The sequence below is a fragment of the Rattus rattus genome, chromosome 1 (genome assembly GCF_011064425.1).
Source record: "Rattus rattus isolate New Zealand chromosome 1, Rrattus_CSIRO_v1, whole genome shotgun sequence".
Lineage (NCBI taxonomy): Eukaryota > Metazoa > Chordata > Mammalia > Rodentia > Muridae > Rattus > Rattus rattus.
In genome coordinates, this window is record NC_046154.1 from 6,600,422 (window position 1) to 6,627,288 (window position 26,867).

The 26,867-nt window shown below is 54.3% G+C and overlaps 1 protein-coding gene across 1 annotated transcript in view; it reads left to right on the forward strand.

The window, feature by feature from the left end:
• Positions 1-1,127: 1,127 nt before the first annotated feature.
• Tp73 (tumor protein p73) overlaps positions 1,128-26,867 on the forward strand; it is a 58,558-nt gene continuing 32,818 nt past the window's right edge. The window contains exons 1-3 of the mRNA XM_032887399.1: positions 1,128-1,246; positions 13,607-13,690; positions 14,091-14,211. Coding sequence (XP_032743290.1) covers positions 1,131-1,246; positions 13,607-13,690; positions 14,091-14,211 — 321 coding nt within the window. The 5' untranslated portion in view covers positions 1,128-1,130. The remainder of the gene's footprint in view (positions 1,247-13,606; positions 13,691-14,090; positions 14,212-26,867) is intronic.

Here is a 26,867-nt window from a genome sequence, read left to right on the forward strand (position 1 = left end):
GCTTTTCAATCTTAAAAATGGCTGCCATGGAACGGGAAGCTCAGAGGTTCAGGCCTGGAAGGAAGCTCAGGAATTACGGCCGGCTGGCTCAGTTTCCCTAGGTAATCTCCCGCTGGATGTTTGTAAACCCCAAATTTGATGATGTTAGGCTTTGCCCTGCCAGCCAGGCTACTCCAGATGTCTCTACCGGATGTTGTGAGCTTCTGATTTGATGATCTCATGAATTGAGCGATAGAAATGTCTGTTGGAAATGGTTTGCCTTCCAGAGACAGGGTCTCACTATACAACCCTAGCTGTCCCGGAACTCACTCTGTAGACCAGGCTGGCCTCAAACTCACAGAGATCCACCTGCCTCTGCCTCCTGAGTGTTGGGGTTAATGGCTGCACCACCACACTTCCAGCAAGGGCAATGTTTTTGATGCATTTAGTTGTGGGCTGTTCTTGTTACAGAGATGGGGGCCAGCCTATACCAAGACAAAGGGTTTTGGGGAGTCAAGGGAGCCTCCCCACTCACAGAGCCTGTTTCTGCAAAGCCTAAATGGTTTACCAATATAATGTTTATTCCAACAGGAATGTAGTCGGGTGCCCTCAAAGCCTACACACCAGTGGTTGAGAATATGGGGTAGAGACTCTGAATTTAGCACTCCGGCTGCTCATCACCCTGGGTCCACAGCAACTGGAGTCTGGTGCAGTATGAACAGGACAAAGGCGCGATTCATAACATTTAAAAGACGGGTTCTTAGCCACCGCCAGCCAGCCTATGAAGGCCTGTATTGAGATGATGGTACACAGGACTTATTCCGAATTGCTCAGGGGAAGACAAAAAGCAGGGAGAGAGATGGGACCAAGGTGTGAAGGGGTCCATTGTACCATCCTCTGATCCAGTTTATGTGCTTGGGACCATCGACAGGGGGAGCAAACATTGTAAGGGCTGCCCTCTGTGATTTCACCTCCCCAGCTCAAGTTCCCCAAATAGTAGGATCCTGCCCCCACTTTGGGGGTCACCAGGAGTAGGATCAAACACAGTACCTGTAAGCCTGGTAGCCAATCCCCAGACCCAGGGCTCCCAGCTAGGCTCCACCCACAGGCTTGGAGCTGGCCACACAGGCCTCCCAGCTTCCGTAACTCCAATGTCATCACCTAGGCAACTGGACGCTTATGCCACTGCCCTGCCACTGCAAGCCACAGGGCCTCCAGCACCTCTGCCCAAGTCTACGGACCCACCCAGGGCCCAGGCTCAGCCAAGGTAGGCAGGGGCTCTGCTTGACTCTCAGATCTGAAATCAGGGTTCTCTTGCTGACCCCCTTCCCGAACAGGGCAACGGCCTCAAGGTTCCAGCAGGATAGGGAAGCCCCTCCCCACCAACTCACCTGGTAGCCCAGAAGTAAGGTACTATGTAAGCAGGCCTGTGGCACAGGCAAGCTGGTGGCCAAGGGAGTCAGAAGAGGCACTGTCTGTGGTTCTGTGGCACAAGGCACCACGATATGGCACTTTGGAAAGTCGTCTGTACTGAGTCATCCGCAGGGTCTCTCTGGGCCCCTGTGCTATGGCAGCTCGGGATGGAGACAGAGGGGATTCCGACATCCCCCAGAAGTGGTTCTAGCATCTCCTCAGCCTTCATTCCTTTGAACCACCTGAATCTCTCTTTATCCCATGCCCAAGAGATACCAAACAGCTTCCTGGACCCACCAAGGCCACGGTTAGTCCTGCAGGGTGCTGCCACTGCCCAGAACTCACTGGCTTCTTCCTAACTCCCTCTCTGCTACTTAGACTCAGAGCCTCTTTCAGTCTCAGCCTGTGTCAGGCTTCCCAATCCTCACACGGCTGATCCTCAACATGTCTACATGCTGGCCTAAGTGTGGAGATGGGGCCTCAGCAGGCCCTGCTCCTGTCCACTTGGGCTGCTGTCCTGTGAGCAGGGCTGGATGTTCTAGGACTGGCAGACTCTACAGGGTCCTATCAGGATGAGATCTAGAGAGAATCCTGCATAAAAATGTGCATGAGGAAACACGTGACTGTGCATGTGTGTGCATACATGTGAACACCTCAGTTGTGTGGTGCGTTGTGGGCCAGTGTGCACATGCGGGTTGAGAAGCAGGGTATCGGGAGTGTATGAGTCATGGCTTTTCGTGGTTTACCAGCATGTTCTCTACAGAACCTAGCGGTGGCCCTGGAGCCCAAATGGCTGGAGTAGTGCCTGAAAGAGAGATGTCTGCCCCCAGTTTTAAAGTCAGTGTCTCACTGTGTAGCCCCAGCTAGCTTAGAATTCACTGTGTACTCTGTACACATTGTGTGCATTCATCTAGATCTCTTCTATTTGATTGGTTACTTCCACTGCTGGCCCTGTTAGCATGCACCATATGCATGAGGCCCTCATAGCCTGAGACCTTGTTACCTGAGACCCTATGCTATGAGACTTCAATAGCCTGAGACCAACATAACCTGAGACCCTTATAACCTGAGACCCTCATAGCCTGAGACCCTATGCTAGAAGACCCCTATAGCCTGACACCCTCATAGCTTGAGACCTTCATAGCCTGAGACCCTTATAACTTGAGACACCTCTAGCCTGAGACCCTTATAGCCTGAAACCCTCAAAACCTGAGATCCTCATAGCCTGAGACCCCCATAGCCTGAGACACTCATAGTCTGAGACACTCATAGACTGGGACACTCATAACCTGAGACCCTCATAGCCGGAGACCCCCACAGCCTGAGACCCTATACCACGAGGGTCTTGTGCCTACAGTAGATGCTGACAGGGTCAGTAAGAGGACACAGGACCCTGCTGGGTCACCCAAAGCCAGCGCTATTTCCTTGGGTCCCCAAATCTGAACTCCTAAGGGACCAAAGTCCAAACGAGGAGGATACAGTTGCTTTTTTTAGTTATTATTTTAATTTCTCTATGCATTTATTCCTTGTGTGCATGTGTGTGAAGGCATGTGAGGCTATCCTGAGACTGAGCCCATGTCCTTGAGCTTGGTAGCTGGTACCTTTAGCTGCTGAGCCATCTCACCCAGCCCCTGGGGTGCGAGTGGTAAGTCTTCACCCCTGACAGCTCAGTCCTGGGTTCGCCCAACCTTCCCTGAACTGCAAGCCCACTTGATCACACTCAACGGTTAACTCTGCCTCCGATGTCTGTTCGCTGGGCGCCGACTTTGTGCTGTGCACTTGCTGAGCGACTGGCTAGGTCCGTCTGTTCTCTGAGTTGTATCTGAACACACATGGGGTTTTGCTCCTGTAGCAGAAGCCATGGGGATACTTGGGGAGCCGGGGACTGTCCAGAAACCCCGAGGGGCGAGGTCTGTAGTTGTTCCCGGTCCTCAGATGACTGGTGGGGTTTTATCAGGCAGCATAGAGCCTTTCCTCACGGCCCCTGGGGCTGAGGACAAGGGGTTCCGATGCGTTTGGCATCTAATTCTACCAGGTCAAAGGGCACCTGGAACCTTCTCCAGGAGTGAGCAGCCCCTCAGAGAGGTGAGTAGGACAGGTCATGCCTGCAAGAAGTCACCTTTCCAAATCCAAAACCGAATGGAAGCTGGGCCGTGAGGAACCACAGGTGGCTGAATTGCAAACACAGGACTGTTGGGCCCTTGGTAACAGCCTTGCCCAGGAATCTCCCAAAAGCCTTTTATAGACCATCCGTGTGAGGAAGGTGTGACAGTTTACTTGAGGGACAAGAGGCTACAGATCCCACACACAGGAAGAGACGGGGGCCCCTGAATGGGTAACTTGTTGAACTTCCTGGTGTTGGTCAGTCCAGAGATCCGAGGGTCAGGGTGCACACTTTAGGCTCTGTTTCTGACGGTGTCCCCAACATGGTCCTCACTTGCTCTACCTGCCCCCGCCCAGACCTGTCTCTGTGCCCTGCAGCCTCTGCACTCTGCAGCTCTGACAGGGAGTAGGGCTGCATGTGGAAGAGCTGGAGCCGTGACAACCTGTTCTGGCCACCTGTACACAGAGTCTAGACAGACATCCACCCTGACTACAGGCTCCTGTCTCTCCTGACCATCAGCATGAGTCGCACCCTGGCCTCGATGTACTCTTTCTGCTCTATCCTGGCAGGCTTGAACCAATCTTGCCACTCACTCCTCCTGCCCCCTCTCTCTTAGAAGCTCTTTCCACACTGCCAGGAGGGGGCTGCTCAGCTGTACCAGTGGGTCAAGCTCCTTTAATCGCCCCTCTCATGCTCTTGGCCCCTTAGAGGAACTCACTTCATCAGCCCTGTCATACCTCCGACCCTCACCCTCCAAATTCACCAGACCTCTTTTTTCCAGTCACGGAGGCATAGGTAGAAGTCCAGACTCCCTGGTCTTCCTGGTTCTTCTCTCTAGCACCCAGCCCTTGACAGCAGCACGGGCTGATCGTTCATTCTGCCTCCGGGTAACCAGGATATCCCCAACTCCCCTCTTCCATACAATAGAAACCAATTAGCTTTTTGAGACGCCCTGTGAGTGTGACCGTGCTCAGCAGGCTTGAGGCTACGTTCAAAGAGGGGGCGAGACCAGAGTAGCTATGAATGGGCCAGAGACCAGATCAACGTACGTACGACGTACGTACGTACGTACGACGTACGTTACACGCGTCAGTCTCCACTCACAGATGTGGTTTCTCACCCCGGCCTTTCCCTTGAAAGGGAACCTGACTTGTTCTCTTCCACTCTGAGCTAGATACTAAAGGAGCTGTGACCTGCCCGATTCTGTCGCTCCATGCTCATCCAATTACGTCATTCCACGGGGATGGGCATGACAAGCCACAGTTACCCCTTTACCGATGAGGGCTCAGATGGCCATGTCACCTGCCCGGGTTTGCACAGCTGGAGAGTGGCAGAGGGTTGTGTGGCCAGCGTAGGAAGGGCCCCAGCTTATGTGCCTAGCAAGGCTGAAGGCCAGGGTAGGAAATGATGGGCTAGACGCCATGTGTCCCACACGTGGGTAGGGGCACCCTTGGATGTCTGAACATGGGCAGGCCCTTGGAAATGAGGGTTTGGGCTTCCCTGGGAAGGTGAGAGTGTATCCTGGAAATACTGTTACCTCTGGGGAGGGAAGAGTAGATAGGCATTGTGTGTCCCGCATAAGCAAATAGGATTCAGGATTCACTATTCACTCACTCGGTACGTCGAGGAGTTCGTGCTGCTCGGGTTGGGGCGCGGGGGTCAGCAGCGTTCATTTTGTTTGGTCTTGTCTGAGTTCCCACGTGGTGCCAGGTGACTTAGCATGGATGGGACGTTTGGCCAACTATTGTCTCCTTCAAGAAGTGCAGGGAATGCTGGGTGACCTGAGGGATGAGGGCTAGTCTTCCTCTAGCCCCGTTCCCATTCCCTGGCTGACGGCCTGAGCCCAGGCAAGAGAAGGCAGCTGTTTAATGCTTCACATAGCACACCCTGCCCCACACGGGGCAGCTAAATTTATCTTCCTTCACCACTGCTTGGCTCTTCCAGCTTGGGGAGAGGCAACAGCTGCTATCTGGACATCCAGGGCCTCCCTCACCTGGCCAGGGGCCAAAGTGCCCAGCTAAAGGTTGAGATTCTCTTGTGAGGTGAGTAAGGGCAGGGGTTCAGCCAGTTTCCAGGTGGGTCAGGACCAAGATGGTTGCTGTACCAGCCTTGAGGAGGGAGGTAGTTCTGTCTGTATCAGGTGGGACCCCAGTCTCTCTGCACAGCCTCCTCTTCTGGAGGCGGCTCTAGGGAAACAGGCTTCTGGGATCAAGGCCCCTAGGTGGCCACGTTCTTGATGTTCTGAGTCTTGTGTCTGTGACACTGCCCAGAAATACTGCCATTTCAGGGGGAAAAAAAACGCTCCCTGGCCATGTCCCTGAGCCTGACACCGGCCCTCTGCCCACACGAGGATCTCCTGTGTCCCCTGGAGGAAAAGTCACACAGTGATTGAAATGGGCCCAGAGGGCCCCTCCTGTGGTCACCACAGGGACTTCTGACTTCAATTCTCCTGTCCACTGGAACAAACTACTAGCTGGGATGGGGGCGGAGACAAACCACAGTATCCTTGAGGTCATGTAGTCATACCAGGCTGGGAGAATTTCTGGGGATTTCCCTGCTGACCTGAAGAAGGCCCCTGCCGTAGCCAGGAGGCCCAGTGTCATGCTGCTGAAGGTCCTGCCTCTCCTGTGTCTGGGCTACATGTGGACAGCCTTGCTTTAGTTTCCATTAAGGAGGGTGGGTATCGGGCTCCTAGAAAGCAGTGCACCCCCATGGGTGGGGTACCCCTTCCAGTCAGGCACAGGATGGTTCTGGGCATCTAGTATATCATAGGTGGTTGTGAGGCTGGGGCTGAGCAGGGATAAGAGGGGATGGGGAGTGGGGGTAGCGAGGAAGGAGGCCCCCGCCTTACGTGACCAAGGTGTTCTCTATGGCCAAGTGACATCTGCGTCCCTATCTCCAGTCAGGTGACAGGGTTTGGGGAAGGAAGGCTCAGACTCAGAGCTGGCTAAGACAAAGGCTTTCTTGAGGGCCGCCGCCTCTGGCTTTTAAGGACGGTGACAGGAGAGGGGAGCTGGGAGAGCCAAACACAGAAGTCGCGTGTATCAAGGCCATGGTGACGGGGATGTTTGGGAGATCCCTGAGCTGGGCCCAGGCTGGAGGTTCTGAGTGTAGTAGTTCTTGCTAGGACATTGAAACGGTGCTCGTGGGCAGGGTGAGGTAATGGGAGAATCAGAGACTTCTCAGGGGCCAGAGGCAAACCTGATTCAGCTGAGCCCTAGCTGAAATTCCGAATTATTCGGGCAAGTCCCGAATAGTTTACTCATCTCTGAACTGGCTGGGGGGAGGGAGCCCAGCTAGGCCGCTGCTGGGAATCTAGTTAGCATCTCTGGGCTGTCTCTGTGGAGGTCTTCCACCATGCAGTCGTGAGTGGTGGAACTGTTTCCAGCAGATGTAGATGTCCACGGGGCACAAGTGCAGTCAGAGCTGCCGGAGCTCAGTGAGGAGGCCTGTCCTTGGCTCCGTGAGCATCCGCCATCCATGAGTGTTGCTTCCTACTTACAGCCTTACTCTCTTCTGTGTACACTGGCACCACAGGCCTGGCTGATGTACCCGCCCCCCCACCCACCAACTCACACACTTGTTGGGACCCCTTGGGGCACAGCAGGTCTGAGTTTGGCACAGTGTGTCTTTAGTAGCTTGCTGTGGTCCTGCTTCATGGTGTAGGCACTGCCAGGCCTGGAGGAGATCCAGCTCAGCAAAGGGAGGAGCTCATCTAAGTCTTTGATGGAGGTGGAGGCAAGGCTAGGGCAGGGCCAGAGGCAGCCCATATACCAGCCGTGCCCACAGCCTGGCTGCTGTCAGAGCTTCTGACACAGTGGGCCAGGCCTCCTCGGTACTTCTCCCCAAAGTCTCCCTCTGCCGATCCTGGACCTTCAGTGCCTCTCCCCGCCACAGTGGACGTGTGTTCTCTCTAGAAAACCTCAAGTCTTCATTAAAAAAATATGCAATCCCAGGGCCAGTGAGATGGCTCAGTGGGTGAAGGGGCTTGCTACCAGTTCTGAAAACTCAAGTTTGATCCCTGGGACTTACAGAGTGGGAGGGGAAAACTGACTGATTCCGGGAAGCTGCCCTGTGACCTCTGAGGTGTGCACCTGCACGCACACGCATGCGCACATGCACGATGTAGTTTTTTTTTTTTTTTTATCTGTGCTTCCCAACACTGATTTTGTTCATAACCTCTGACAGTTTCTCAAAACTGGCCTCTCTGCCATCACAACGTGATGTTTCTAGTGACTTTCCATGCGTACGTAATCTGTTCCTGTGGTGCCCAGGTCTCGTTCTTCTGGCGAACACATCTCTCAGCTAAGGCACGTGGGCCCTATGGAGAGGGCTCAGTTGGTAAAGTATTTGTCTTGCAGACACAGAGACAGGAGAACTGTGGAGCCTGCTGACCATCCAGTCTGGTTGAATCTGTGAGCTCCAGGTTCAGCAGGCAACTCTACCTCAAAAAAACAAGGTGGAGGGCCTGGAGAGATGACTCAGCGGTTAAGAGCACTGGCTGCGGGGTTGGGGATTTGGCTCAGTGGTAGAGCGCTTGCCTAGCAAGCGCAAGGCCCTGGGTTCGGTTCCCAGCTCCGGAAAAAAAAAAAAAAAAAAAAAAAAAAGCACTGGCTGCTCTTCCAGAGAACCCAGGTTTGATTCCCAGGGCCCATTTATGACTCATAACCATCCATAACTGTAGTCTCAGGGGATCTAGCCTTTTCTGGCCTCTCTGCAGGAGGCCACAAGGAGCACACTTGTGGTATACAAACATACATACATACCGGTAAATACCACATACACACACACACACACATGCACACACACAAGTGAAGAAAAAGTAGGGTGGAGAGAGCTAGAGGAAGACACAATGTGGACCTCTGACCTTCCCATGCATCTGTATTGAGGGATGTAGGTTCATTGAGAGGACCTAGAGTTCTAGAATTGATTTACTGAAGTGCAGTTCCTGATGACCCTCTCACCCTGAGGTCACACAGACCTGAGTCCAGGGCCCCCTTTGATTGGCTCCTGATTGGCCGTGGCAGGAAGCAGGCTTTGCCGGATCTGAGGGTCAGTGAGAAGGCGCTGTGAACAACAAGAACTATGGGAACTATGTGGTGTTAGCTTTGAAGGTATAGCTGGTGCCCTCCATCAGGCGGTAACCAACGGTAACCAATGGCGTGTCCTGACCAGAGAGCTCCAGAGAGCTCAGTGCAGGAGTCCTTGATGTCCCTTACCAAATCCAAACCCTGAGAGGGCAGATATCTCAGAGTGTGTTCGATCTGTCTGTCTGTCTGTCTCTGTCTGTCTTAGTTAGGGTCTTATTGCTGTGAACAGACACCATGGCCAGTGTAAGTTTTATAAAGGGCAACATTTAATTGGGGCTGGCTTACAGGTTCAGAGGTTCAGTCCATTATCATCAAGGTGGGAACATGGCAGCATAGCAGCATCCAGGCAGGCATGGTGCAGGAGGAGCTGAGAGTTCTATATCTTCACCTGAAGGAAGCCAGGAACAGACTGAGCACCCCCAGGCAGCTAGGAGGGTCTCCAAGCCCACCTCCGCAGTGACATACTTCCTCCAAGACCACACCTTCTAATAGTGCCACTCCCTGGCCAAGCATGTGCAAGCCATCACTCACTCTATCTATCTGTCTATCTATCTATCTATCTATCTATCTATCTATCTATCTATCTATCTATCTATCTATCTATCTGTCTATCTATCTATCAGTCTATCTGTTATCTATCTATCATCTATCAGTCTATCTGTTATCTATCTATCATTTATCTACATCATCTATCTATCTATCTATCTATCTATCTATCTATCTATCTATCTATCTATCTATCTATCTGTTTTTTACAATTATTCTGCTCCATCCCATATCACACTGCTGAAGGACTCTCTCTGAGCCTGGCAGCAATCTCTCTACCTATCTAGTTCCCAAGGCAGGTTTCCATGCCAGAAACACACATCCCAACTCCGTGGCATCCCACAAAACTCTCCCAAATTCAATTCTCCACATGAAAGAACACACAACACAATGACCTCTGATCCAGTTGATAAGATATAACTGCCCACCTAAACATAAAAGCCCTGTACACAACCATCCCTTAGGAACATTCATAACAACCTGTAAATACACAGAGTGGAATCTTAACATCAGCTTCCATGTTCTCTCCCCTGTGGCTTCTCTCTGTCCCTCCTGTCCCTTGCTCCTTTCCATTCCAGTCTCCTCCCCTTCCCTCAAACTTTTCCCCCGCCCATCCTTCCTTCTCGTCCAATAACAGGCCTTGTTCTATCTTGTACCTGCCTCACGTGTGACATCATCCCACATTTATCATCTATCTACATCTATATATCATCTATCTATCCATCTATCTATCTATCTATCTATCTATCTATCTATCTATCTATCTATCTATCTATCTATCCATTCATTCATCTATCTTGCCTCTGCCCCTGCCTCTATCTATCGTATGTCTGTCTCTCTATCATCTATCTGTCTGTCTATCTATCTATCTATCCAACTATCTGGTCTCTGCCCCTGACTCTGATTCTTCATCTTCATCTATCTCTGTCTCTGTCTCTGTCTGTCTCTCTCTCTCTCTCTTTCTCTCTCTCTGTCTCTCCCTCCCTCCTTCTCTCTTTCCCTCTCTGTCTCTCTGAAGAGAGGAGCTATAACTTTGTAATATAGTAAGGCTGGCTTCCTGGGTGTGGGAATTTTGTAGAAAAAGAGGAAAGGGTGACACGTCTGGGTGGTAGAGGTGGCCTCCCTGAGGGTGTGGTGCTCTCTGAGTTCAGAGCTAGATGCCGGGAAGGACCATTCGAGGACAAGGGCAAGAGGGCATGTCCCAGTTGAAGGGACAGAAGGACAGAGCCAAATACTAGCCAGTGGCCCGTGTGCACCTCATTAAGGTTGTCAGGACCATAGCAACCAGGGAGGGGCAGAATAGGAGGGTGAGCAGGGCCTGTGTCCATGGCAAGCACGTCGGGGTTTGATCTTAAGCATGGGAGGTTTGGTTGGATGTTCCTTCCTTGTGTGGATGCAGGAGGACCTGTTAGGCAGAAGGCATGGGAAGCAAAGGACTCGGCAAGGGGTCTTGGGGCAGAGCTGCAAAATCTGCTGAGCTCCTGTGAGTCTGGTGCCTGCAAATAGCCCCTCCATGCCTCCCACCCCATTTCCAGGCACTGGGTACCTGCCAGTTTTTCAGTGTGGTCCCTGTCATCTCCTTTTGCTTGAGCTGACCATGTGGACACAAGGCATGAAGAGAGAAGGACCCATATCCTCCCTTGCTTCCTCAGTCGACTGGCCATCTTCAGATAGGCCTGGCATTGGGGTGGCAAGCCATCATGGGTGTGACAGGTGGAGTTACCAGCAGGGCGCTCCTGGAACATCCTGTACTGTGACACCCAGACTCCAGTCTAAGCCAAAGCTCTTGCGGCCATCTTCCTAGGCCACATCTATGATGGGACCTTCGAGGAGCGTGTGCTTGGAGTCCTCAACCTGACAGGGAGTCTCAAAGTGTCCCTTCCTACCCTGAAAACATCAGTGGGTGGCAAGGGAACTTGGGAGACCATCTCAGGCAGTGTGATCACAGCAGGACTGCCATCCATTCCAGGGGCTGCCACAGAGGTCTCTCTCTCTCTCTCTCTCTCTCTCTCTCTCTCTCTCTCTCTCTCTCTCTCTCTCTCTCTCTCTCTCTCTCTCTCTCTCCTCTCTCTCTCTCTCTCTCTCTCTCTCTCTCTCTCTCTCTCTCTCTCTCTCTCACACACACACACACACACACACACTTTTCAATTAAAAAAAAAAGTTTGGGCCAGGGAAATGGCTCAGTGTGGGTAAGGGTGCTTGCTGCCGAGCCTGATGACCTGAGTTCGATGCCTGAACCCCATGTCGTGGAAGGAGAGAATCCACTCCTCACAACTGTCCTCTGATCTCCACACTCATACCATGGAATACACACACACCACACCATCAATCAATCAGTCATCAATCAACCAATCATCAATGCAATTAGGTAAAAATGTAAGAAATGCCCTGAAATTCTCCTAACATATAATTAGTGTTTTATTTTAAAAGTATTATTATTGTTGTTTTTGGAGGCAAGGTCTCACGTAGTTCAGGCTGACCTTGAACCAATGCTCCTGACTCAGCCCCACGACGGCTGGGATTGCAAATCTACACCACTGCTGGCTTCCAAACAAAGTTTGAAGCTCAGCGACTGACCTCTGAGTTTACCTTGCCGCACAGCACAGCGTATTCCATCCCAGCCTATTTAATCCCCAGAAGAAACCCGGGCCCTGTGAGCCCTGGCTTGCTGCTGTACCATGCCAGGCTGGCATCCCCAACCTGCCTTCGACTCCCTTTGCAGTTCTGTTCCGTACCTGTTGCTTGGGCACTAGGTGGTTCAGCCCGGTTTTCACAGTGTGTCTCTATTGTGCTGTTTTGAATCAGCAGTTTGTTCCTGGTCACGGTCAAAATGCCACCTAACACGTCCGGGTCATATCGTGTCTGGCAGCTCCTCTTCTGACGAATTCCCAGTCCCCCACCCTCACCCGGTCTGGCTAAAGTGAATAATGTCCCTGTGAAAGGGACCTGGGGGTCTGCCCACTATGTGACATGAGCCATGTCCTTGCCCTTACGGAGTTTGGCATAGTCTGTGTAAAAGGGAGAAAGGGACCAAGTGGCCCCTGGGACAGGACTTCTAAGCTGGCCATCCCACTCTGCCTGCCCATGCTGGTTGGCCAATGGCTTGTCCAAATCTTCATTATTGTGACGAATGGGAGGTGGGGAAAGTGGATCCTTATTGCTGGAGAAGAGCATAAATTATCTGTTAATTCCTGGGCTTATACTGATGTGGCCTTGGGCAAGGCACTTAAGGCCTCTGAGCCTGTCTTCTGAGTGAAGGACTGTGACATGTACAGGATACTTGTTCTGTGTCAACATCCCTTGCTGACTGAGCCTCTATCCCTCAGGTTCCTCTTGGCCTGTGCTCAGCTAGACCCCTATGACTGGCCACCCTAGCTTGTGGCACTTCTCTGAGCACCCGTGGCCTGGCACAAACCGCTATGAGCAGATGCCTGCCTGGGGTCAGACAAAAGCGACGGATCTGCCCTGCCAGCCCTGGGCAAGTCTGGACCTGCCTGCTTGGCAGCGCAGGGCTGGGCAGAGCTGGTTCCTAGGGCTCAGGAGGCTGCCCCAGGGAGCTGCTCCTCAGCTGTGGGCAGGTGGGCTGGGGTTTCCCTGCCCCACCCTCCCACAAGGATGAAACTTACTTTGCCAGAGTGCCCTTACCCTGCCCCCTCCTCCAGGGTGGCTGTGAGTGGGCGGAGCCTCCGTGTGGGAAATTGTGGGGAAAGAGGCTGAGGTACTAACTGGGGACAAAGTGACTCTGCTCCCCTTTATCTCCTTTGAGAGACCATCCAGAGGTGATTGAATGGGGCGACTCCCGGGTAACAGTCCTAGGACCTTGTCCTTAGACCCTGCAGGGTGAGATCCCTGGGGTCCTGAGTCCCACGGTACCCTGCACGTGTGTGCAATACAGGCCTGGCTCCAGCAGGGGGCGCCCCACACACGCTCTTATTAAGAGGAACTGATGAAGTCTGAGCTGTCTCGAAGTCCAGGCGACAAGGCACAGACTTCCTCCAGCACCAAACCAACACCTGGCTTGACCTAACTCTGGCCGTCCCTGTAGGCTCAGGACACGGTGGTGTCAGTCATGGCTCATTCTTGCAAAAAACTGATCCAAGACCATAGAGACTAAATTCACTCTCCCAACAGCATCCGTGCAGTGTGAGGGCGCATGCCCTTGTTACCGGTTTTCTGGCGGCAGAATCCAGGAATGGCATCTCTAAAACCCAGCTTGTCTCAGTCTCACTTCCTGGACCAGAGGACGGGCTGCTTGGGGGTGGGGTGGGGGTGGGGGATGGTAGGGAGGAAAAGAAGAGAGTGAGGCAGAGAAGAGGAAGGGACACGGGAAGAGGGGGCAGTGTGGGTGGGAGGACTTAACGCTGGGGTCTCCTTGCACCATCGTAGGCAGCTCCTTCCACTTGGCTCTCCTGGTACTGAGGAAGGCAGGGGGTGGGACTCCTGGATGCTCACACTGTCTTCCCTCTTCCTCCAGAATGAGCAACGGCGTCGGGGAGATGGCCCAGTCCTCTTCCTCCTCCTCTTCCTCCTCCACCTTCGAGCACCTGTGGAGTTCTCTGTGAGTATGGAGAACTCTGCCTCGCTGGGCTTGGTTGGCCTTGACTGGCTTGGAATAGGTTGGGAGAGGGGTCTGCTAGGGTGGCAGCGCCTTGTCCTGGCTGCATGTGACTCACAGACCTGGTCTGTCCTCTGACCAGTTCTCTAGAGGGCTGTGGGCACAGAGACCGTGTATATAACACATTTTCTTCCCAGTACGATCAGGCTTGAGGGGCAAGCGGAGGGCTGGTGGGGATTGTGGGGGCCGGATAAGAAAGTTTCAGAAGGCCGAGAACATATGATTTATCTCCTGGGACACACGCATGCTATTAGGAGCCATGGGGTAGCCTGGTGTCCTGAGCCAGAGGAGCACAGGGATTCTAGAGCAGACGCTAACATCCAGTGTCCTTCCCCCCACACAGGGAGCCAGACAGTACCTACTTTGACCTTCCCCAGCCCAGCCAAGGGAATAGCGAGGCAACGGGCAGCGAGGAGTCCAACATGGATGTCTTCCACCTGCAAGGCATGACCTCCTCCGTCATGGTGAGTGGGGCTGTGCTAAAGACCGGACATTGGTAATAAATTTGGGTTGGCTCTTCTTAGGTGGGTTGGGTAGCCCACCCTGGGTCCATCAGGACACTTCAAATTATAAAGGAGGAAATATATAATGGGCTTGTGTTGCTGTCAACTCCTAGGTAAGACTGGACTCAAGCATGCTTGGGCCCAGTGGCGGGAGGAGCTTCAGGCATGGCTGGATCCAGGTGTTTCCCTGCGGCCACCTCCTCTTTCACCCGCTTGTCTCTTTGGTTTCGTTCCTGGGATACCTTTGCTCTTAAACAGCCCCAGCCCTCAGAGAGAAAGGAATTGGGATTGTCTTGACAATCTTGGACATCTTGAAGCCCTGTGAAGAGGGAACCCCTCTTTTTCCTTGGCCCAGAAAAACGTCTTTGTGTTGGTCTGAGTATGCTTGCTTGCTGTGTGCCTCTGAGTGTCCCTATCTTTCTAACTGGCCCATGTCCCTTATATCTACCTCTGGACCCGGTCAGGATGGAGGCCACTAGGGCAGGCTCTTTATATTCGAAGAGGAAGATGTGGCCAATGGGGACGGTGGTTCCACTCCCCATCTTGTGGGCTCTTTCCTGGGACCAAGAGGGATGCCAAGCATCCAGCCTTTGGAATTTGTCTCCTCTTGGCAAGAAGGTGAGACTCAGTAGCTGTGGGATTCTGCTCCTGCCTTGCTCTCTGGCTACCACTGATGAGCCCTGGTGGTGCCCAGAGCTGGAGGAAGGTGGCTGCTGCATGCAAGGGGTGCGTGAAGACCTCTGCTCCCGAGGAAGCTCCTTGAGGCCTTCCTCAGCATCCTCTCCTACTGGATCACCAAGGTGCTGGGATCCCATAGGCAAGAGGGCTGGGAAAGTGTTAGGCGGGGACTTGTTGAAGGAACCCCGCAAGCACATTAAGGAAAAGCAAAGCCCAGACCGAGTTGGCACACGTCAGCCGCAGAGGCACCGGATAGCCGAGCGTGTCTCCAGTGCAGCCTTCCTCCCACTAGCACTTGATGGGCCATGTGCTAGAGGGCCAGGCACTCTAGAGGGCAGCAGAGTGAGTGTGAGGCTAGACCCTGCTTGGAGGGGCAAGCCTGGTTACCTTGGCCATCAGTGAACAAGAGGCCCATGGGGCTCCAGTTGCAAGCATGAGAGTACAGCAAGGCGGAAGAGGCAGGAGGCACTATGCCCTTGCTCCCCTCTCTCTATAGAGGTGGAAGGTTGGACAGAGAGCCTACTGATCCCCTGTGGAACTAGGTGAAGACTCCCTCCTACAGTGCCAGCCCCAGGGGGTAGGGGTTCTATCAGGTGTCATCCTGGTGATACCCACTTCTCTGAGCTCTGGCTGTCCAGCCCTGATCTCTGCCAGCTCAGGAGCCTGTCCCAGAGTAGCCGCTCATTTTCATTCAATGCCGGTGGGTGTCCATTTTACAGGCAAGGAAACTGAGGCAGATGCTTTGGAAGGAGAGACGGGGGCTTGGGGAAGAGAATGGCCCCGCGGCATGGTGAGGTTGGTCCCTCATCCTGTCTGCCACTCCTTAGAGACATGATTCTGACACTCTTCATCTAGGAAATGTGTGCCCTCCAGTCTAGAGGGACAAGAGATGGCTACCAGGCTCCAGGGAGGGAGGGCCTTACAGAAAGAAGCCTGCCTCAGGAGTTCTGGAAGCTGCCTCCCCCGGTTTAAGTTACCCAGCCTGGGAGGGCAGAGTGCTCAGAGACCTCACTGTGACTGAAGGGAGAAGCAGGGAACAGTCCCTGACCCCTGAGGCTAGGGATGTGGTACCCACCCAGGCCCCGAAGATGCCCAATGTAAATATGCTGGTGGTGCTTCTGAGCTCTCACCTGCTGGGACATGCTGCTCCCAGCAGGGGTAACACGGGTGGGGCTCAACACCTCCGCAAACGAGGGGGCCCACTTTCTCAGGTTGCAACATGCCTTGCAGTAAAGTCGTGGATGGAATTCCTGGGTGCACAGCTCAGCTCCTAGAAGTGGGAATTCCCTGGAACCAGGACTTCCTGGCCTCCCTTCTGCAGGGTTCACCTGGCCCTCATGCCCAGCTCTTTCAAGACACAGCTACTGCTCAACAGCTCGACAGCTTCCTGTATGTTCAGAACTCCCAGCAGCCCTGATGGCAAACATCAAGGCTCAGAGATAACTAGGGCTGTGTGGATGCAAAGTTCCACAGCTCATCCGGACTGCAGGAAACTGAGGGTGAGGGCGGGGGCCTGCAGGGCCTGCAGGGGACAGTGGGCGAACTGCAGGGGCTGCAGGAAGCTAGGGAGCAGGTGGGCAGGGGAATGCAGGGAGCGCTAGATATCGCACACCATGAAATGAGGTTGCTGAAGTTTGATCTCATAAATCACACGACTGATTACAGCTCATCAGGATCACAGAGGAAAGGGGGCATCCCTGCAGGGAGTATGCTCCCGGAGCAAGGCGAGGTGGCTGGTGATGAAGCACCTAGCTGTCATCTTTGGGTCCAGGGATGGAGGCAGCTATGGAAATGGCGGTTTGGGGTGCAGATTGTGGGAGTGGTTTGGGGACCTACAGGGTCCATCGTTGTTTTAGGGTGTGGGAGATTGAGTGGAGGGCAAAGTTCCCATTGTAAGCACCAACTGTGTGCCCAGGGGCAGCAGGGGCAGCAGGGGCTTGACCTTGGGGGCAGAAATCCCAATTCCCACCTTCAGTCCTTTCTCTCTGCTTCCCTGGTTCTCTGTGGACCACATGAAGTGGACACCAAGAGCCAGAGGCTCGCCCAGCTCTTCGAGTGCAGGAAAGGGACAGAGAACTGTTGCTCATCAGAGTAAAGGGGAGAGGGAGGTGCGTGCCCTGGGCGTGGCAGCAGGATCACTGCCATTTCCCACCTCTCCACATCCCCCTCCCCCGTAGGCACCCTCTTCCCGCTGTTTCTGGCGCCTTTCTCTGACAGCAGCTGTTGCGAACAGATGGGACACGGAGGGTTAAGGTGGTGCTGCAGCTGGCTAGGCGGGAGCTAATGTGCTGATCTCCCTGTGGCCTGCAGGAGGCTGAGCCCAGAGAGTAGATGCCCCGAGACCCCAAGGGGCACCCGAGGAAGCCTTGCTGGCTTCAAGGAAGGGGGCATCTCTCTCCTGCCCAAGAGAAGGACACGCATGGGCCTTGGGTATGCATCCTTGGGGGCGGGTAGGTCAGACCTTGGCAGGGAGAATTTACAGCGAGGGAAAGGCAGGGCAAACTTGGGGACCCCCAGCTCACTCACCACTTCTGGTGGTTTCTGGCCACCCTTACCTTGGCAAGCTTTGGTGGTAATGGGGTCATAGGTGTGCAGGTGACCCCCCCAGTTACAGAGCCTCACCGAGAGCCCATTCCTCTCCCTAACTCCAGGGTCCAGGGGAAGAGGCACCAAGTCACTGGCAGGGACAGGACATGGTGTGTCTGCTCCTGAATCAACACACCAGACTCGGGCACCTGTCTCTTGAGCATGCGTTGTAGAGAGAATGTCAGCAGAGAGGAGAGCTCCGTGCTGGACAGCCCTTTCCCTGGCCAGGCCTTCCCTCAAGGCTGACAGACTCTCAGGTCAGATGCTTCCTCTGGTAGTAAGATGTCAGTCAGTTCCAGCCTCAGTCCTTCCCTTCATGGTTTCCTCGAGGTATTTGTAAAACCAACATGACCGTTTATTGATGAGGATTCAGAGCAACTGAGGGGGACAGTTCCTCAAACCCCAATCTGGAAACCGAAGGCCATCTCTTTCGGGTTCTCTGGAGCAGCCTGGCCACATCTACTGAGGTGGGAGTTTATAAACCTGGCCCTCAGAATCCATGGAGGGAGGCTGCAGATAACCCTGGTCTCTCTATTGTAGACAGACCCCTGAACGGTGTTTCTCCTAAGATTGCCCTCCCCCCGCAAATTAGACTAGAAACTGACTTTATTGTTCATAGCTGACTTACGAGTGGTCTACCTGACTGCCTGCAGTTCCTGTGCCCCCAGGTAGTGCCAGGGTCCTCAGCACCTGCTTCTCTGTGTGCGTGTGGCACCGGAGGCTCCTCCTTGCTGACTGCTCCTGGAGAACTCTCACAGCTGAGGTGGGAGCAAAGTGCTGCAGCCCCAGCCATGACCAGGCCTCTCAGACCAGCGCAGGGCTCTGTATGAAGCCGTCCTGTCTTTGCTGCCTCCGTGGATTCCAGAGCGTTGAGCAGGGTCTACAGCCACTGCCACAGCCCTCAGACCAAGCCCAGTTACTGCCCTGCAGAGGTAGAAGGAAGGTGGTTTCAGAACTTGGCAAGAAAGGGCTAGACAGAGGCTCTGTCTGCACACCATCCCTGCCTCTTCCCCCCCCCCCCCCGGAGCTGAGGACCGAACCCAGGCCCTTGGCTTCCTGGGCAAGCGCTCTACCACTGAGCTAAATCCCCAACCCCTCCTGCCTCTTCTTGAGCATCGTTAAGACTCTAAATGTGCTGGGGTTCAGGCTGTTCTTCCAGGAGGCCTGGAAATTCAGCGCCAAACGCCCCCTTTTCATGGGACACGTTTCTGTCGTAGACCGCTGAAGGTGAGACTTCATGGGTGGACCAGACCTGAAACTCAAACGCCCCCCTTCTCAAATGCCCCCCGACAAGGGGCAGTGGTATCCACCGCCCCCCACTAGGCAGATGCTTATATAGAGCCCCTGACTGTGCAAAGTTCACCATGGCTGTGGTGCGTTCTCAGGTGGTCCTTAAGGAATTTTCTGTGGTAGAGTGGCCATGTCTCTGCTTCCTGGGCTTGGCTAGAGACAGGACAAAATGCTGTCTGCAAGACAGTGTTACATGGGTTCTTTGGCTCCAACCACCACTCCAGGCCTTTAGCAGTTGGCCATGTTCTCGGTGCATCTTTCCTTTACTCAGACCTTGGGGTGGTCCCTGTGGGTCTGCGGTTCCCTGGGAGGAGGCAGATCCTCTCACCTGGGTCTCCAAGGCTGGCGGCACCATCTCTTCCTTCAGGGTGGCCCAACCCTGGCTGCAAAGGTCTCCAGGACCAGGGCTGACCGCTCATGCTTTAGAGCAGAGGCCGTTTGTAGGTGACTGCCACAGCCCCCCGGAGCACTTCGCTGGGTGGCAGCTTAGAAGGGACCTGGTGATAGCGTATGATCTCCAAGCCAGCCACTGACCCTGCATCCCCACCTGCTCCCCCTGCTCAGCCTCCTTGGTGCGGTCCAACACATCTCCGGGCAAGCTGAGGCCTGCCCTGTGCTGATGAATAGTTATGAGAAATAAAGGGGTGGGCCCCGGTTTGTTGTTGGATGCAATCAGTTGACAGAAATAAGGGAGATGGGCAGGGCGAGGATGCCAACTCTTAGCCCGCACGCTTCTGAGCATCCCTGGCTCCTGCCTTCCTAGCCACAGAGCCTCAACCCCTCCGTACACCCCACCGGGAAGCCACCAGTCTGCCCCTACCCCACCTAGCCACCCAGACTCATGCCTCGTCCCACGGCACACCAGCTCCTCAGCGTGTGCAGACCCCCACGAGTCTACCATGCTTTACGTCGGTGACCCCATGAGACACCTTGCCACGGTAGGTGTGACGTACCCGGTATAGGGTCTGCTTAGAGGCCCGATACCATCCATCTAGGGGGGATTGGCAGGGTAATGCCGTGGTCGGGATTCAGAGAGACGTTCTCTAGACTGCCTGCTGGGTGACCAGAGGTACTGGGTAGGCTGGAGAGTGGACAGGTTCTGGTTCTGTTCATCCTGGGGTAGCTCTTGAGGACCAGCAGCTACTGGCTGAGCAGGAAGTGGGCTGTGGGATGCCAGGCTTGGCTGGCATCTGGTCAGGGTGGGAGAGCTGCTGCCCAACCCCTGGGTTGGCTACTTCTGAAACGTATGTGGAGGCTGGTGGCTCTGGCCACGCTCAGGGTCCCTGAGCTATTCTGTCCTAGGAACTCTGCAAAGAGGTCACCTTTGCTTTGGGCTTTGGTGTGGAGCGGCCCCACCCTGCCAAGAGCATCCTCACCTGGGAATTTGTTCACTTGACAGCGTAGATGGGGCGTTTCTGGTAGCCAGGGGCTCTCCTTGATGTAGGCGTGAACTCCAAGGCACAGACAGGCAGCGGGCTAGACCCAAGGCTCCCCGTTGCTCCTTTCAAGCAGGTACAGCCAGCTTGGCAGAGAATAGGACAGAAGGATAGAAAGAGCCGCTGCCTGTGCTTGGCCTGAGCCCAAGGGACTTGGGCTCATTTCCAGACTTGCCAGGTCCCTGGGGTCAGGCAGACACCAGGCTGCTAACTGAGCAGCCTTTATTGACCAGTTAAATTGGGGAAAGGGATCACATGAGCTCACCTGAGTTACGTGGTCCGATGGCCCCCCTCTCGAGGAAGCAGAATTAACATCAGAATACAGACGACAGCATCAGGGCAGCCCACAACACCTGGGTACAGCTGCCCACACAAGGCTATTTCCCTTTTAGGAGAACAGGGAGAGTAGCATCATTGGCACTTGTATTGTGCAGGAAGCCTTCGATGGCAGAGGTGTGTGTGTGTGTGTGTGTGTGTGTGTGTGTGTGTGTGTGTTGCATGTGGTGTGTATGTATGTGGGCATGTGGTATGTATGCATGTGGTGTGTGTGCATGTGTGTGTGCATGTAGTGTGTATGTATATGGGCATTTGGTGTGTGTGCATGTAGTGTGTGTGTGTGCATGTAGTGTGTGTGTGTGTGTGTGTGTGTGTTGCATGGTGCATGTGCGCCCATGCGTGCACATGTGCATAGGAGGGACATACTGGCATAGTTCCAAGACATACAATTCCACCTCTCCCCCACCTTCACACCTGAAATCCAAGGAGAGGATGTCCTCCCCTCCCCCATCCATCTTCACCCAGGTGATCTTTGCTTTATCTGTGCACCAACATGAAATTATTGGATATGTGCTCCCCTGGGCACATCCTTCACCTCCCATGCCCACCTGTGGGCTGTATAGTTAGTTTACTGACCTCAAGGGCATCTGGCTGCCATGTTGGGAATCCAGAACCCCTAACTGGTTAGTCTAGGAGCCTGAGGGCAGAGGACTCTGGTACCCTTTTCCTATTACAAAGCAGGTACCAACCGTGGGAAAGACTGAGTGTGGGTTGAATCATGTTTCTGCAGGGTGTCCTTCCTGAGGCCAAGAGGAGGAAGAGAGTCATATCCAGGGCCACATGGAGACCTGCCCCCAGGACAGCCACTGACTCTGGTCTTGGTGCTGCTACCCTAGGTCTCAAAACCAGTGGTGGCTACCATGTCATGATATCTTTGTGTATTATGGTATGGTGTGGTGTGGTGTGGAGTGGTGTGGTGTGGTGTAGTGAGTGGTGTGTGTGTGTGTGTGTGTGTGTGTGCGTGCATGTGGTGTGTTATGTATTTATATGTGGGTGTACATGTGGTTGGTGTGTGGTATGTGTTTATATATGTGTGTGTGTGCATGTGGTGTGTATGTGCACACATGTGGTGTTTATACATGTGTGTGTGTTTGTATGTGTGTGGATGCACGTGTGGCGTGCGTGTGTGTTTGTATGTGTGTGCAAATGTAGGCGAGAGGTGAGCCTTGGGTATCACTCCCCAGGCGCTGTCCTTGTATTTTGAGTCTCTCACTTGCACCTGGGGTATGCTATAAGCTGAGGACACTAGACTGGGCTGTCTGTCCGTCTCTGCCTCCCAACACTAGAATTATAAGCAAACATCACCATGTCTGGTCTGTCACATGGGTCTTTTGGATCAACCGAGGCTCCTTATTCTTCGGTGGCAGGCACATAACCGACTGAGCCATCTCCCCAGCCCCTGCTGTTTCTTCTCGGAGCAGGGACTCTGTGGTTTTCCCTTTATTGCTTCACCATGTGCTTCCTATGCGTTTGGCCCGGTGTAGCAATGCAGCTCGGGTTTACTGGGGCTTCAAGCTTCTTCCTCTGGGGGCTGGGCTGAGCCATCGTCCTAACTGGGTGGGTGACTCGGTTTCCCCATTTCTTTGTGAGAGGCTCATGTAGGAAAGAGCAGCCTCTCACTCAGAGAATATTAAATCCAGTGTGGACCGAGCCCTCACCATATGTCACTCTGTCACACCTTTGTGGTCCCTGCAATTTGCAGCCACCTCTTGGGAGCCCACGGGCAAGAGCTGGCTTTGGAGACTGGACTGATTTTCAGGATGCCACCTTATCCCCGGACGGATTTTCTCACAAGTGTACCCCATCTTGGTTTGGGGGCTCAGTGTATAGGTTCGGGCTTTATCTCTGGTGCCCACTAGCTGAGGCTTTGAGGGAGTGAGGCCACGTGCTGAGACAGTTCCCTTCTCTGTAAGCAGGGGAGTAGTTACTCTCACACCCGTTCAGACCACAGAGATGAGCTGTGAGGTCACATGGCCTCTGGCTATGACTGTGCCAGCCCTTTATATGTCAGTGGAGGTACAGAGAAGCTGGCTGAGAGAACTGGGCACGTGCTCTTGCTCCTGTGACCCTGCCTCCCCCCTCCTCCCCACTCTGAGGACTAAAGAGTCTTTGGCCAAGGGATGACTGCTTGAGTCCATCCCTGTGGGATTGGCTGGGAACTCCTGCAAACACTGAGCCCATTTACAGAGCCGGAAGGAGTCGAGGCCACTGGAGCTGGGCCTCCTAGATGGGAGAGGCTGCAGCTGGCACTTCTCCTGACACAGCCCCAAACACTTAGCTCCTTTGTCAGTTTCCAGTTCTCTTGCATGTACACCACACACACACACACACACACACACACACACACACACACACACACACACACACACACACACACACACGCACACCGTGCACATACAGCCCAGGTCTGGGGCCACCCTGTCTGGAGCAGGCTTCTCTGTGCTCCTGCAGACAGCACAGGTTTCTGGACTGGAGGAGCCCAAGGGGTTAGCCCCAGAGGGGAAAAGATAGCTGTGTACCAGGAAAGAGCTGTAGGGCAGATAGATGGGTGGAACTGGCCTAGGTTCTAGAAAAGTCTGTTGCAGTGCTGAGAACTGACCACACGGGGGCAGCACTGAGACTGGGAGAAGAGAGATGGTCCAGGTGAGGGCTGCCAGCACCTGGGGCAGGAGGGAGATTCTGCACTGGACTTGCCGACTGGCTGGTTGTCAGGAAAGCAGTGTGTAGGAATGACCTCAAAGGCTTTTGACTGATGGCGATCTGCTGCAGGGGGCTGAGAAGTGAGACTGGGCTTTGCACTGCGGCTGTGCAGTGTTTGGGGTGCACAGATCAACAGATCAACAGATGAGGTAGAGAGAAGAAGGGAGAGAGAGCTAACCATCTGGCAGCCAGGACAGGGCATCTGTGGAGATGGTCAGGGTTTGGAGGGACCTTCAGAGGACCAAGGCAAGGCTACAGGACGAGGCCACAGTTGCCTTAGAAGCCCTGTAGTGGTGATCAGAATGTAGGGTTCTGTGTGAGAGGTAGGCAAAGAGCCTGAGCATGTGGGTGGGAGTGGCCAGGTGGGCATGCAGGTGTGGGAGGCATGTGGGCAGGGTGGTGTGATGGACAGACACCTGGGTGGGAGTGGCCAGGTGGGCATGCAGGTGCAGGGGGCAGGTGGGCAAGGTGGTATAAAGTGGACATGAGTGTTATTTAAGTCGGGGTGAAGGGGGCTGTGTTAAGAGGGAATGGGAAACAATTCTGGGAAAGAGAGACACACTGAGGAGCAGCCTGGAAGCCAGAAGGGTGCTGGAAGCCAACATGGTGACCCGGGACAAGGGACCCCATTACAAGGTTAGGAAAGGGACCAGAGTCAGCCCCATGGAGGAAGCTGATGACCCCGGGGAGGGTAGAACTAAGTAGGATTAGGTCTGAGGGAGAGGGATTAGGTCTGTGCGAAGTCTTCCCCTCCACTGGCCCAAACCCAAACCCTGGAGGGAACTAGCCTTGACCCCCAGCCCAACACCCTGTCTATGTCATCTCTGTCTCCAAGCGCCTCAAAGCTGCCGGTGCTCAGATGTGCACGGATCCACTGTCAGCTGTCCTCCGCCACCAAGCGAGGGGACCGTGTGCACCTAGCCTATAACCCTCTCCGAGAACCCAGAAGTTATGTTCTCTCACCTCTCCTGCTGTGTCCATCACCCATTCACTTGCTCTGGCTACCTTTCCCTGTCACCCCACCTAGAATCATGTCAAATTCCGCAAGACCTAGAGATTAGAAATCACAGCAGTTCTTGCTTTTCCCAGAGCCCCACCCTTCCTGGACACCCGCTTCTGCCCTTTGATGGGCAGCGTTCTCCCTAACTTCCTGGAGGCCCAGAGCTTGAATTCTGGTTAGCTGGCTGGCTTATTACTGTACTACGAGGGGAAAGCCCAGAAGCCTCCACCGAGAGATGCCAGGAGCCAGAATGAGCCAGTTGAGGGCCTGGATGTGTGGGCAGCCTCTGTCCCACATGAACGGTGGTTCATGGCCCATCCCCCGGTTTATGCTGAGGCGACTTCTTCATGGGGGGAGGGGTCCCAAGACAACATCACAGCCTCGCTATGGGTCGCTGCAGGTGACTCGGTGACATGCGTGAGCCCACATCAGTCTTGGTTAAATGTCGTAGTCGTCACGATCTAATTCCTCCGCTTAGCTGCTCCTTCTGTGTCCCCCGCTGACCTAAACTCTAGGAAGAGCCTGGGAGGTCCCCACTGCCCGTCCCATGAACGGAACAGATGGCTACCCCTCCATGGCTCAGACAGACACCCGCCTTTGCTGTTGGGGTACGCTTAGCGGTTTAAAAATTCATGTGAATCACTGCAGCTCGTAGATGGTGCATGCCAAAGAGATGGAGGAGCTGCCTGGAGACCCTGGATCTGGAGGGCTCTGCTGCGTGATGCCGCATTCCAGGCAGTGCCGGTGGAGGGGTGGCCTAGGCGTTGTGGTGGGTCCTGTAGACACATGCCCAGCAGCCTAGTGGAGCTTCTGGGGGCATGTTTCCCGGGTTTGAGGTGTGGAAAGTTCCACATGGCCCTGGCATGGGACCGGGCAAGGCTCTGCCTCAGCGGGCAGAAGGAGGGTGCTGTGTGCATACCTCTAGGGAGGCAGCCGTTCCCCCCATGCACAAGTCGTGTCTTGTTGACATTTCCATCCGTTTAATCATAGACTTGGGGAGACTGTGGGAAACACCATCAGGATGGAGGTCTCCAGCTAGCACGCAGGCGGGAGAGGTGGCTGTCTCCACGAGGCCAGGGGGCTGTCAGTCACTAACCCCAGGCAAGCTGAACCCAGGCTCAGACATGCCTGCAGGGGAAGACCGGGGATCCAGAAGCTTTCTTACCCTTAGAAGACAGCTTCGACTGGTGTTTTGGAAGCAGAAGGACCCTGACTCCCCATCCCTCAGTGCTGGGCTCAGAGCAGAATGAGTGAGATTTGTCACAGGGTGGAGGAAGGGGGCCCAGGGGTGAGTCATTCCTGCAGAACACCGAGGCCCCACAGAAACAGATGTGGTCACAAGGCCATGTCACGCATACCCATGCTGGACGGGTGAATGAATGCCTCTTGACCCCTACCCAGAATTATTGCCCTAGTAAGAGAGCTGGAAATGCCATGGGGCAGCAAAGCACTTGCTCAGGGGCTGGGCCTTAACTTGAGGGAATGGTGTTGGAGCATAAAGGAATGGAGACTGCCCTGTGTAGCCTGAGAGGCCACAGCGTATGATGCTCTGGCAGCTAGCTCCTCGCTCCAGTTCCTACCCCAGCTGCTTCAGTGAAAAGCCAGGGTAGGCCATGATGGTCCTGTCATCTACAGGAAGGGGATGTGCAGAGGCCAGGGCGATCTTCAGAAAGAAGGGAAGAAAAGGGGAGGAGGGAGGGAGAAAGCAAGAAAGGGGAGAGGGGGAGGGGGGGAGGGAAGGAAGAAAGGAAGGAAGAGAAGAGAGAAAGAGAGGAATAGAGAAAGGGAAGGAGAGAGGGAGGGAAGAGAGAGGAAGGGAGAGAGGTAGGAAGGGAGGGAAAGAGGGAGAGAAGGAGAGAAGGAGGAAGGGAAAGGGAGGGAGGAAGGGAAGGAGAGGAGACAGGAAGGAAGAAGAGGGAGAAAGTGATGGAAAGAAGGCAGGAAGAAAGGGAGGAAGAGGAGGAGAGGGAGGAGGGAGAGGAAGGGAAGGAGGAAGAGAGAGAGGAAGAAGGAGAGAAGAAAGAAGGGAAGAGAGAGGGAGGGAAGGAGAGAGGGAGAGGGAGGGAGGAAGGAAAGGAAGGAGGGAGGGGAGGAGAGAAGTAAGAAGGAAGAAAAGGGAGGAAGTGATGGAAATAAGACAGGAAGAAAGGGAGGAAGAGTGTGGGGAAGGGAGGAAGTAGACGCCTAGACAAGGTCCTCTTCTACCGAGGTCACTGGATTTGGGGGCAGGAGTTGTGCTCCAGACTCTCCAGTTGTCCTGTGTGGTCTATGAACCTCTGTGCACAGCAGGGAGCAGGGTGAGAACTCTGACCGTAAGACTCCCGGAGCAGCCCCCTGCTGTGTACCTGGGACCCTGGTATCATCCCTGTGAGCCTGGCTGAGGAGAAGAATTGGCTGAACTAGGACGGCTGTCAGAATTGGCTGCTATGGGCTCAGCATGACGTCGCTACACGGGAAATTCTCCTTTGGAAAGGGCATGATGAATCCGGGGTATGGAGATGCTGGCCCCCGCCGGCCAAGCAGATGAGCCCCTGGCTGGTGGCTGTGAATCGGGGACTGATCGGTGACTGTGGAGATGGATTTTAGTTCTT